Source organism: Ahaetulla prasina, chromosome 7 (genome assembly GCF_028640845.1).
Source record: "Ahaetulla prasina isolate Xishuangbanna chromosome 7, ASM2864084v1, whole genome shotgun sequence".
Taxonomy (NCBI): Eukaryota; Metazoa; Chordata; class Lepidosauria; order Squamata; family Colubridae; genus Ahaetulla; species Ahaetulla prasina.
The window spans coordinates 56,344,184-56,358,186 of record NC_080545.1 but is presented as its reverse complement, the minus strand read 5'-3'; the positions used below and the strand labels follow the sequence as shown (position 1 = coordinate 56,358,186).

The 14,003-nt window shown below is 34.3% G+C and overlaps 1 protein-coding gene across 1 annotated transcript in view; it reads right to left on the bottom strand.

Annotated features, from left to right (window-relative positions):
* Window positions 1-14,003, bottom strand: part of ALX1 (ALX homeobox 1) — a 34,591-nt gene that overhangs the window by 9,157 nt on the left and 11,431 nt on the right. Inside the window, exon 3 of the mRNA XM_058190956.1 lies at window positions 582-710. Within this exon, the coding sequence (XP_058046939.1) occupies window positions 582-710 (129 nt within the window). The remainder of the gene's footprint in view (window positions 1-581; window positions 711-14,003) is intronic.

Genomic DNA, 14,003 nt, shown 5'->3' with positions numbered 1-14,003 from the left:
ATTGCCAAAAAAGAGCCCCCAAGCATTGTGCTATCATGCTACACAAGGGCAGATTTCTTTTAATAATTAACAACTGCACTGAATTGAAAGAGCAAAATTGATCGTAATTTGGTCAAAACTTTTTATGTTTTTATGAGCTTATGGGTTTCATCTTGACTTCTACTTAAAATGTCTTCCATGCATCATAGCTAGACCACATCTACTGGGAAGCAGACATCCTGGTGCTGAAACATCTCACAACTGAAGGAACTGCCATCTTTTCCCTGAGTGAGTATTCCCTGGTTAACTCTGCTGCCTGCATCTGAGTTCCAGAGGAAGCAGAAGAGGTTTTCTTGTACTGAGAGTTTTGATTCTTCACTCAGAATGAAATAGTTCCAGACAAGTGTTCCATGTGACATACAAAACCCCCAATTTAGATTCAAATAATGTAGGAAAAATGAATTTACAGTATAGCAATTACACAGTAATTTGCCACTTGGGGGGGTGTGTGTGAGAGAGAGAGAGAGAGAGATAAATAAATATACATAAATATACATTTTTGTCTTCCATAGAAAAGCAACAAAACAATAAATATTTAATACCTGGGGGTAGCTATCTGTCCGTGGTAAAACAGATATATCATAGGTGGCGGCAAAATGACTTTTTGCTTGTTGGATTTGCCCATAACGTTCTCTCTTTCTCCATTTTGCTCTTCGGTTTTGGAACCAGACCTAGGTCAAATAAGAACATTGTTAGATTGTCCAAAAGACCATTTCTGCTGCCCTCCCTCTTAATTGTTTTGCCAGCCCATAGATCAGTGATAAATTACTTAAGTCCCAGAATTGCAGCTGACCCCTGAATGTCCTGCATGCATCCCCCAGACACCTGGAAAAATTATGTCCACATCATAAATATTAATTGACAAAAAGATAAAGTGTTATGTTACAATCAAATAGTAATATCAACTGTGTTACATTTTAATTTCAGTCAATAAAAGTGTATTAAATTTTAATATGTAAAGGTAGAGTTTCTTAGTTTACCCATTACTTTCTGGACTACGGGCCCACATGTTGTTTGTGCTAGTCCTAGAAAGAGTTTTGCTTGAAATTTCTTTAAGTAAGACAGAACTTTATCAAGAAAATGTGATTATAGCCATAGGATTTCTTCTTCTGATTCTTCAAAGAAAATCCATGTCTTAACACACCTTAGAAATGTCATGAGAAGATACTTTCCTCTGGAATGATAGAGACCTTGTAAATAATCTGACTTGCAATGTCTATTACTGAATATTTATTTATCCCATTTATCCCAATATATTTATTTCATTATTACCATCTGCAAAATTTTGGTTCTCTGTAAATGCTAAATTCAAAATGGGAGATAGAATGTTTCTATAGATTAGAAAATATACTAAGAGTTGATCTACCAAGAAAGAGGGGAATCCTGGAAACTGAAATAAAAACAGAAAGAAGAAACAGTAGAAATCCTTTGTCACATTAAGTGATTAATTCCAAAGAAAAGATTAAGACCGGCTTAGCTACTGATGCTGAATTCATTTTCTTTTCTTTTTCCTCTTTCAGTTTCAAACTTTGATAGTCACTTTTAGTTTAAACATTTCCTTTTGGTTATAAGATAAAATACAAAATATAAAAGTAAATAGGAAGACACAGTGAGGTGGGGGAAGAGGGAGAAAAAGGTGAGGAGGGACTGGGGAAAAGAAAAGAAGAAACGTTGACTTCTGACACCCTCTGTTGCAGTAAAATAAAGCATTAACATCAAACCACAACTTTTTGTTTTTCCATAATAATATAAACTAGTCATTTCTATAAAAACATATCAATCTAATCAGAAAAACCCAAAATCAAAGTTTCATTTTTTTTCCACTTCAGGCACAAAATTCAGAAGTGGTCTCCACGTGACCAAACAGTCAATTAAACCAAAACAGTCAATTTAGCCATTTCTACCAAATCCATCCACTTCTGTAGCCATTCGTCCATAGTGGGGATCAAAATGTCCTTCCGTTTTTGAGTGTACAATAGTCTCGCTGCTGTCACCATATATCAGATCAAAGTTCTAAATTTTTTCTCCAAGTCTTTTTTCATTAATCCCCCCAAAAAAGTTTCTGGTTTCATTTTTATTTTTGTTTTAATAATTTTTTTGTATTATAATATGAACCTTACTCCAAAATTTCTCTGCTTTATCACATGTCCACCATAAATGATAAAAAATTCCTTCTTTGCTTTTACACTTCTAACGTTCATTTGAAATACCTTTATACATTCTAGATAACCTATCCGGTGTTAAATACCAGTCATCATCTTATAAAGATTTTATTTTAAATTATAATTTAGTGTAAATTTTAAATCTTTCAGCCATATATTTTCCCCATTGTTCAAGCATCACATTGTATCCAAAATTCCTTGCCCACTGAATTATACGTTTTACATGTTCCCTGAATTATATGTTTTCCAAATTTAATTTCAATAACATTTTATAAATCTTAACAATAATAAGCTCATCACTGCACCAGTAAGATTTCCAATTCATTTTTAGCAAAACCAAACCCATAAATCTTTTTATCTGATTTAAATTGTTCTTTCAATTGTTAATATATAAACCAATGGCCAACATAACCTTCTGATTCAAATTCTTCCCTTGGCTTTAGTGTAGGGTCACCAGAGTATAAAGATAATATTTTACCATATGTCCACCAGTCTGTCTTTGCCACCATTTCTTTTCTTTTTCCTGGGGGGACACCCAAAGAGGCAACTTCATAGAGAACCTTGTTTTACATTTATTCCAAACTCTTAGTATGGCATGTCTAGCAAAGTGATTATTAAAATCAACATTAACTTTAACTTTATCATACCATAAATAATTGTGCCATCCAAACTTTAATTTGTGCCCCTCTAATTCAAGTAGTATCACTTTGATAGTCACTTTAATATTATATGTGTGATGATACAATCAACAGAAACCAGCGCAGCCAACTTCCATTAAGTATTGTACAGGATTACTGTTGGAAGAAAAGATCCTGCATGTCTGCACACTTTAATCAAGCTGAATCTGTCAAATTAACTCCAATTATCAGACTTAGGGTACTCTATTCCCTCTTAAATTCTTTTTTGAAATGTGAGCCTTATTAATTTAGTACAAATGATTTGTAGCTGTTTGTTCCCCAATGAAACTACTGGAAATATACTATTTCTGTTTCCTTTACCTGGCGCAGGTATACAAATGGATGGAATAAGCAGCAGCGGGGGAGGGGAGGGCCACCCAGGGCCACCCACAGAAAAGGACTTTATGTGTATCAGTGGCTGTGGTGATCACCACTCATGGTTGGTATCTAACTATAGAGAAATCAACTATGATATTACAATAAGACATCAAGAAATTATTTAAAATAGAGTTTTTCTTATTTTGTCCAAATAAATACCAGGAATAAAAGTCACATAACAAATAGCTGCCATTTTAATATGGACATAAATATACAGTACAATCACAAGAGCAACTGTAGTTTTACTTCCATTCTTTAGAATAGAATAGAATAGAATAGAATAGAATAGAATAGAATAGAATAGAATAGAATAGAATAGAATAGAATAGAATAGAATTTTTTTATTGGCCAAGTGTGATTGGACACACAAGGAATTTGTCTTGTCTTTATGCCTTGAAATAAAGTAATAATAGACTCCAACAATTGTTGAAGTAAATATCTCACTTCCAGTGATTTCTAGGAGCTTTAGATCATATTCAGTCTTGAAGGAAGTCCAATTGAGTTTTACCAATATTTTCATGAGTTGAATACTCTTTCAGTAGATTAAAAAGAAAAAAGAAAGAAATGAATGCTACCAAATTATGATTAATGGAAATAAGGGAAACTTGAATCTATACATACTATTGGGGAAACAAACTTAGATTTCTTATGAAAAATAAGCAGAAATGCTGAGAGGTGAATAAATTCAGTTTTACTAAGCCACTCCAAACAGAATTTCAAGCGTTTTAATTAGTTAATTCTAATCTAAAATCATATAGTCTAATAGGAAAAAAGCTTATTGGAATAGCCTCTTCTTATTCCAGCAAATGCTTAACAAGTTATAGTTCCTGTTTTATAAAACTGAAAGAAAAATAGATTTTGCCAGAACTTTCTAAATTGGCACCAGAATGGTGTACGCCAGTATTTGTTCAGTCGTTTACATATATAAATACTGTCAACAGTACTACTCTTTCAGGCTGGAAATGGAATACAGTTGTTCCAACACATTAAAAGGCAATAAAAATGAAATGATATCTTTTATTAGATACAGCATTTAAAACTGTATATAAAATAAATAAATAGGGAAAAGGGAAGAAGCAAATTTTTTTCTGAAAGAACAAGCTATAACTGTGCTCCTTGAAGAGTTTTGATATAAGAATCACCAGTATATTCTATATAGACCTAAAGACTGCTATGGATTTTTTTTAATCCATATTAAATAGAGCAACAATGAGATCCAAATTGTTCTGGCCAAAAAAATGCTGAATGAACTGTAAAAATTGCAATGTGACAACTGAATTGGGATTAAATTGGAACCAGGACCAAGGACATAAAATATTAAGATTAAAAATGAACATACTTTGATTTAGGTTTTTTCATATGTTTTTTGTATCAAAACTTAGCTTACTTTTTTCACTAACAATATAAAGTCCGAAAATTCTACTTCTTGTGTGAGCAGAGGATTTTTCCCCCTCTTATAAAGTTAGATCTGAAAACTTTCAAGTGTATTGCCAGTAAAAGAAATTAATAACAAGCTATTCAAAGCCAGATCTTTGGTATAAGTTTAAAAGTCTATAAATATCTATGGAGATTCTCAGTCATTCAGGTCATGGTTGTCCCAAAGGTGCTTTTTCAAGAGGCAACTGGACTTTCTGTTTTTTCTTTGAAGACTAGAGCTAAAGATGCTTCTTGGATGAGAAGCAAAATGTCTTCAAGGAAAAATCAGAAAGTCCAGTTGCCTCTTGAAAAAGCACCTTTGGGACAAGTCTATAAATGATTTATAGACATTTATTGACAAGACAAAAATTCCCCTCTAAGTGAGCAATATGAATTTGCTACAGGTACACCCAATTTGCTACAGGTACAACCGCCCTGAGTCCTTAGGGAGATAGGGCGGTATATAAATTTGAAAAATAAAATAAATAAATAAAATAAGTACAATTGGAACCAGAATTTAGGGCACTAACCAATGCAGTTGTTAAGCAAGTAATGAAATGATCAGACCCAGTTTTAGGACTATTTTTATCACAATCATTAAGTGAATGATTGATTGATTTGATTACATGTTTATGCTGCCCATTTAGCTAAAGCGAACTTCATGGTGGTTGAGTGAATCATGTGGTCATTGAATGAATCTGGCTTCCCCTATTGATTTTGCTTGTTGGAAGCCAACTGGAAAGGTTGCTAATTCTGATCACATGACCATAAATTGCTGAAACCATCATAAATACAAGCCAATTGCCACATGCTTAAATTGCAATCACTTGCCTTCAGGGGATAATGCAACAATCTAACTTCTAGGGTGAGTTATATGTTACTTTTTTCAACACCATTGCAACTTGGAACAGTTTTTAAATGAATGGCCATAAGTTGAGGACTACCTGTACAGAATGGCAAAGAAGCAACTGGCAATTCCAAAGTGAGAATTGGCCGATTCCTATCAATTTCACATAATGTAGATTCTTCCCTATCACTAACAGGAAAAGTCAACTTGCGGGTTCATTTTTATAATTATAACTTAATACAAACATAGAAATAATTAACTGCTTTCAAGTAGATGATGTTTCTCATTTAAAAATCATAACAGAATTAACTGACTTGCAAACTGGGTGACCATAAAAATCATTTACTAATACATTAATTTTCCCATGTGTTAGGACTGCAGTTAATGCCCTCAGCAATCATTGATTAAAATTATTTTTTAAAATACTCTGAATCTTGTATTTGTGAAATCATAATTTAGACAGTTCTGGAAGCCCTTTGGGTGGCACATATGACAGTGCTGTTACGTGATGTCCACTGACGGCCACTTTGTTTCCAGATCCAATTCAAGTATTGGTCTCACCTTTAAAACTCCTATATGAGAATCTAAGGAACCATCTTATCCTGATGGAATTAACACAACCCACTCATTCCAGTGAAAAAGTCTACTTCAGATTCCATTAGCCAAAGAATTTTCGCTGGTGGGGTGTAGGAAAAGACACTTTTCAGCTGTGACATCCACCTTCTGGAATATTCTGACATCTGAGGTGAGATCTACCCCCATATTCCTTGGCCTTCTAGAAGAGCCTAAAAACATGGTTCTGCCGTTGAGCTGGGGTCCTGATAGGAGCCTGCTATACTGGGAGCAGCTAATGGTATAGAGACGTTTCTCACCCCCAGGCTGCCCACCAACTTGGTTTTTAATTTTTAATCTTTTTAATCCTACTTTTAATTATTTTTAGCATTTTTTGACTTTTTATTATATGATAAGCTATCCAGAGCTGCTGTGTTAGCGAGATGGGTGACATAGAAATTCAATAAATAAAATAAAAATAAATAAACTTCTGGTTAAATATACTTTGCATTATTTAACCTAATTTTCTCTGTGCATCAGACCGGAATAGTTACAGGATAATATTTTAGTATAGCAGTTGGAACTCAACATTTTGGCTTTTTTTATTTTATTTATTTATTTTGTCATACAGTATATATAAGCATAAGCATGAAATAACTATACAATATATAAGCATATATATAAGCATAAGTATGTAATAACTATATTAATTGGATATAATGAAAGGAAACAATACGGTAGGCACGCTTGTGCTCTTATGCATGCCCCTTACAGGCCTCTTAGGAATGGGGTGAGGTCAATAGTAGACAGTTTTTGATTGAAGCTTTTTCACTTATCAAATTGTCCAAGTTGCTGTTTCAGTAATAAACTTACATGGTCCCTCTTTGAACAAATTGCAAGTGTTCTGAAATAAGGATTATAATCAGATAGGGGCTGTTTTCTTAAATGTGTGTGGGATATATACTTTCACTTTTTTAAAAATGTTGGTCTTTGGTCTTTATTGTTTATAAAGCATTGTTTTACTCCTGTGTGATTGCTTATCTATTGCTTTTGCTACAAGCAATAAAAATGGTAATTCATAATACTCAATATGCTTAATGTGACAAGTGGGTCATATTAAATTCATTGGCGTATAATCATATCAACTATGTTTAATCAATTTGGTTTAAAAGAAATGTTTTCTTCTGGTCCTGCCTATTTCCTTTTATGGAGTCAGAATAAGAAAGAACAAGGATGGCTAAACTATGGTCCAAGCCCAAATCCGTAAAACTCCTTTTTACAGACTAAAGTTTTGACCGCCAATGAGTTTTGGGTTTCATGCAGCTTTTAGTTTAATATCATGCCACCCTCAGGATAATTTCAAAAGTCCTTTTCAAAAAATCAGGCTGGAGCTCAGACAGGAAGGGTTTCCATTACAAACATTATCTACTTGAATGTTTGATAGAATGTAGGCATATGCTACGATGACAATTCCCTACTCCATACCTCAATTCAAGTGTCATTTTCTGAAATAGCATATGATGCATCTCTCTTCCACCATGCATTCTTGATACAACAGGATATTTGAAAGACTTATCATCATCTTACGACCCCATGAATCTCTTGAACTCATGTTTTAGAAATTGTCTCACAGCAATGAAGACATCTCTTATTTTATTGCATTTTGCTTTGTTGCATTTCACAGATACCGCTTTTTGTACAAATTGAAGGTTTGTGAAAACGCTGCATCGAACAAGTCTATTGACACTGTTTTTCTAATAGCATTTGCTCACTTTGTGTCTCTGTGACACATTTTTCTGATGCACTGATGATATTACCTAGTTTGGTAATGAAACATCTGCAAGAAAATCTTCAAGCTCAGGGAGCAACCAAAGGCCCCGCATTTTCATAATTCTCACAATATGTCACACTTTTTCATCATTATTAATCAAATGATCCTTAGCATTTTTAACAATACAATGTTTTTAATTAAACTGTGTGCAGTGATTTTTTAGATATGACATTATTACATACTTGATAGACTACAATATATAGTACGTACTTTCAACTTTTTCTTCATCTTTACTTTCCCTTTTACCATTTCAAGTTTCAAGGGAGTATATATTTTATATGCATATAACTTTTACATTAAATGGGAAAGCAAAAAAAAAATGTGTGACTCACTTTATTTTCAATATTCACTTCATTGCAATATAGTTCAATGATGTATTCTGAATATCTAAAGTTTCCTAACTTTAAGTCATTATATATTGTTGCCTACACCTTTCATCAAGCCAATGTAAAGAGATTTTGTCATGTTTAGGACCTGATGATTAGGCTCCCATAATATGTTCTCTGGAGAAGTGGAGTGTGGAACTTTCATAGGCTTTGGCAAAATAGAAATAGTAGTATAGAATAACAGAGTTGGGAGGGACCTTGAACTCCAACCCTCTGCTTAGGCAGGAAACCCTATAGCATTTCAGAAAAATGGTTGTCCAACCTCTTCTTTAAAACTTCCAGTGTTGGAGCATTCACAACTTCTGGAGGCAAGTTGTTCCACTGATTAATTGTTTTAAGTGTCAGGATATTTTTTCTTAGTTCTAGGTTGCTTCTCTCCTTGATTAGTTTTTATCCATTGCTCCTTGTCCTGCCCTCAGGTGCTTTGGAGAATAGGTGTCTCTTCTTTATGGCAGCCCCTGAGATATTGGAACACTGCTATCATGCCACCCTAGTCATTCTTTTCATTAAATACAAATATACAAAATACAAATATATCCTTAAGGATATGACCCTACAACCAATAGACTTCCAATATCTGAGAATATTTTGTTCTGCACAATCATTTGTAACTAGACCTCTACCATTTTCAGCCATTTTTATTTTAAATATGCTAAATATGGCAAGCAAAATAAAAAATGCAGGATCCAATCTGAGTCAGTCCTAGACCAGAGGTTTAGTCATCCAAGCTTTGAGACTCATGCTGGAGCCCAGCCTCAGGAAACTTCTGTCTATCAGAATGTGTGCTTTGGGCTATTGTATGTATAGTATTTAGATAGATGATAGATAGATAGATAGATAGATAGATAGATAGATAGATAGATAGATAGATAGATAGATAGATAGATAGAAAGAAAGAAAGAAAGAAAGAAAGAAAGAAAGAAAGAAAGAAAGAATTAATTCTTCAAGTGTTTTTGGACACAAAAGGAATTTGTTTTTGGTGCATATGCTCTCAGTGTACATGAAAAAAAAGATACATTTGTTAAAAATCATAAGGTTCAACACTTAATGATAGTCATAGGGTACAAATAAGCAATCAAATCATTCTAGGAAACAATCAATATAAATTGTAAGGATACAGCAACAAATTACAGTCATACAGTCATAAGTGGGAGAAGATGGGTAATAGGAACAATGAGAAGATTAATAGCAATAGTAATGCAGACTTAGTGAATAGTTTGACAGTGTTGAGGAAATTATTTGTTTAGCAGAGTGATGGCGTTCAGGGAAAAAATTGTTCTTGTGTCTAGTTGTTCTGGTGTGCAGTGCTCTATAGCTTTGCTGGCTGAGGGACTCTGGGAGTTGAAGTCCACAAGTCTTAAAGGGACCAAGGTTGGAGACCCCTGCTCTATAGTGTTGTTTTGAGGATAGGAGTTGAAACAATATGTGTCCAGGATGCTAGGGGTCTGTTAATATTTTCACATCTATTTATTTATTTAGTATTAGTATTTATGAGGACTTGGCAGCACAAAGAAATAATAGCTAAACTAATGTCTTATTAGCTGGCCATCAGCATCCCAATTAACCAATAAGAAGCCACACCCAACCAGGGACCACATAAATACTGTGAATAGAATAGCCCAAAGTACATATTCTTGTAGAGAGAGAAATTCCCTGAGGATGGGCTCCAGCACAAGTCTGAAAGGTCAGAAGACTAAACCTCTGGCCTCAGTGACTGACCCAGATTGATCCTGCAACATTATCCTGTCTCACATATATTTGCCTTCATTCATGAAAACCAAAAGTACCAATTACCATTTAAACCAGTATTCTTCAGAAGTGACTATTTTAAGATAAGTCCATAAAACCTAAATTTGCAAAGTTTGAGAAGCACTGATTACACTAAGGACAGAGAGGATATGTTTTTGGACAAGTGGTGTGTTATGCAATATCTGTTTACCAGAGGCAAACTAGCGAAGTTGTTCCCTATCACTCTTTCTAACTCCAAAAGTAAAAGGAAGACATATTTCCAAACAGATCTGAGGGCTGTCTTCATCCACCATCTTTAAGAACACTTGTGGACTGGTTTAGGGCTCCAGAAGCAGTCTTGAAAATAAAGATGATGTCAGAGACTATTTTACACTATCCAGCTTTCAATTTTTAAAACAATTAAAATATTATTATTTTTTAAAAAAAATAAAGTCAGGCAAGTCAAGGAGCCCAGGGGCACTAACAAGTCTCCATAAACACACTGGTGAAGAAGATCCAGTATTGTCTGCTCCTGGTCTAAAACATTAACACAATCAAAAAATTGTGCTTTGAAATATATCATTTAAATATAGTTCCATAAGTAAAAGGCATTTGTAAAAGCAAACTTTACAGCAAAACGCCATGTGTACCAAAAGGCAGCCAGAAATGAAGTTACACAGAAGAAGATTCTATCCCTTAAAGGGAAAATGCAAAGAAAGAGAGCAGAACAAGACACTTCAAATGGAGTAAAGATGAAAGCCACTTAATTTATTTATTTTATTTGTCAAGCATATGCAGTATAAGATAACAGGTAAAGTATAACATAATTTGATTACATGAAAAGAGTAAGTAAAAAAGGAATATTAGGACAGGGACAGTAGGCATGCTGGTGCGCTTATGCATGCCCCTTACTGACGTCTTAGGAATGGGGTGAGGTCAACAGTAGACAGTTTAAGGTTAAAGTTTTGGGGGTTTGGGGAAGAAACTACAGAGTCAGGTAGCGCATTCCAGGCATTGACCACTCTGTTACTGAAGTCATGTTTTCTGCAATCGAGTTTGGGGCGGTTTACCTTGAGTTTGTATCTATTATTTGCTCATGTATTGTTGTGGTTGAAGCTGAAGTAGTCATTGACAGGTAGGACATTGTGGCAGATAATTTTATGTACTACACTTAGGTCAGACCAAAGTCGGCGTAGTTCTAAGTTGTCTAAGCCCAAGATTTGAAGTCTGGTGGCATAAAGTATTTTATTGCAGGTAGAGGAATGGAGGACTCTTCTCATAAAGTATCTCTGGACTCTCAATTGTATTTATGTTCGATATGCAGTGCAAGTTCCAGACAGATGAGCTGTATTCGAGAATTGATCTAGCAAATGTTTAGTATGCTCTAGTTAGTAGTACAACATTACCAGAGAAGAAGCTATGCAAGATTAGGTTAATAACTCTTAATGCCTTTTTGGCAATGTTGTTACAGTGGGCTTTGGCACTTAGATCTTTAGAAATGAATACTCCAAGGTCCTTGACAGAGTGAGGGTCATCTACAAGGTCATGTCCATCTAATTTGTATTTTATGTTTTGATTTATTTATTTTTTTGCCAATGCGCAAGACAGAGCATTTGTTATTTGAGATTTGAAGTTGCCACTTGTTAGACCAATCTGACACATAGTCAAGATCTTTTTGAAGGGTAATTGCATTGTCGGTGGTGTTGAATAGTTTAACATCATCAGCAAAGAGAACACAGTTGCTTTTAATATGATCATAAATGTCATTTATGTAAAGTATGAAGAGTGTTGGACCTAAAACACTGCCTTGGGGAACACCACTATTAACAGGTACAGGATTTGATAGAGCGCTTCCTATTTTGACCACTTGTTGTCTGTTTGATAGGAAGGCAGCTATCCATTCATATAGGAGTCCAGAAATGCCATAGGATTTTAGTTTTAGAAGTAATTTGTTGTGTACCACTGAATCAAAAGCCTTACAGAAGTCTATGTAAATTGCGTCTTTTGCTTTGCCCTGATCAAGATGTGTAGTCCATATGTTTTTGCAATGTAGTAGTTGTAGATTACAGGATAATTTTTTTCTGAAACCAAATTGTTTGTTAGAGAGTAGGTTGTTTGTCTCCAGGTGAAATGTAATAGATTGGTTAATGACTGATTGCATGACTTTGCAGGTGATGCAACATAAAGAAATTGGTCTATAATTTTCAATTAGGCTAGGGTCTCCCTTTTTGAAGATAGGGATGACCGTGTATTGCGACCATTGGTAGGACAAGGAGCTGGTACTGAAAGATTTTTCAAAAATTATGCCTAGAGGTTCTGTGCTTGCAGTGGAAAGTTTTTTTAAGACGTATACACATAGTCCATCGGGTCCAATAGATAGAGATGGTTTTAGATTACATAGTGCTTTTTCAACATTGTCTTCTGTAAAATCGATATGTAAAAGATCATTGTAATCGTTGTAATTGTCTGTATTATGACTGGGAAATATTGGGTATGTGTTGTTGCTGTTTACAAATACTGAGCTGAAGAACATGGTAAAGAGATTGGCTTTAACAGTTTTGTCAATAGAGTCTTTGTTGTTGTTTGGTCCTTTTAGGGGGGGACTGGGATGGATCTCAAGTCTTTAAGTTTGTTGTTTACAAAATTATAGAAGACGGGTGGATTTTGTGTATAGAAGGTTTTTCTTCTGTGGTTTTGTGTTGTTGTTATTTTGTTCTCTCTCTCTTCGCTTTGCTTCAGAGTAAGCTATAAAAGGTGTTTGAAGTGTACATTTTATATTAAAATAAACATTGAATGAAATATAACATTGGAATTACTAAGAGTAGATTATGTTCATCTCAGTGGCATTAGAAATCTCTTCTGCTCAGTCTCTTTCTTTCTCTTTCTCTTACCCCCTCACAATAGTAATTGAAACCTGGCAAGCTGTTGGATAAAAATTCCTGATCCTACTATCTTCTTTATTTATGCAATCTCATCTGAAACAATAATGGCAGGCTGTGGTACAAAATGGCAATGGCAGAGAACATCCAAAGAAACTAGAGGAAGTTTTAAGGGAATGAGAAGTCCTTGTCCATGCCCAAGACATGCCTATTTATTTTCTTTCACAGAGATGTACCTTTTCTATTGTTTCTTTTACCATGTTTACATTTTTGACCTGCGGGTCATGTATGCAATGTAGGCTGCTTTCCTTCTTTTTATTGACTTTGTTTTGATTGCATGTGGGTTTTAATCTGGGGTGTCTTTCTATGCATCTTTGAATATATGTGTTTCTCTATTTTCCAGTTTACTTATTGTGACATGGGTATTCTGATGTTCTTTGGAGGTGGGGGACACACTGCAATTTTGGATCTGGGACATAATCCTTACTCTTACTTTTATTTAGTACCTTGGACAAATTCTTGTCTCTGGTTTGAATTAGTTAGCTTTCTGGAATTAAGTACTGGCTTGCAAAGAATGGTGGTATGTTTTGCAATTCAATCCTCACCTTGGCCATTTTCATATAATTCTGTTTTGTTTTATTTTTACTTTTTAAAATAAAAAAACAGCCCAATATTAGTAAGAATATCAACAGTTAAGAAGTAGAGAAAAGCTGGGAAACAAAAATAGGAAACTTAAATTAAAAAAATCATATTGAAGAAAAACAATTGGCCAAAAAAATTGGACAGAATACAATGTCTTTGCTATATTTTATGCAATCTCAATTTTTCCCTTCTTCCATCCTGATTCTAAAAACTTGCTGATCCAGTTAGTTATTCAGCTACACTAAATAAATAAAAGAAGCATAGTATTTTTTTTGAACCAACTGAAGTTTCTAAAGGCAGTCTAACCACTCCCCCACATCAAGCATATTGTAACTAGCTGATAAGAAGCAGATGGAATTTATGTTCTTAAGGTTTGCTACTTTTGTGTTCTCCAGTATCAGTACAAAGGCTTATCTGCAGTTCTCAAAGAAATATAAGCTGGAATAGTTGTTTTATTGGAGCTGCT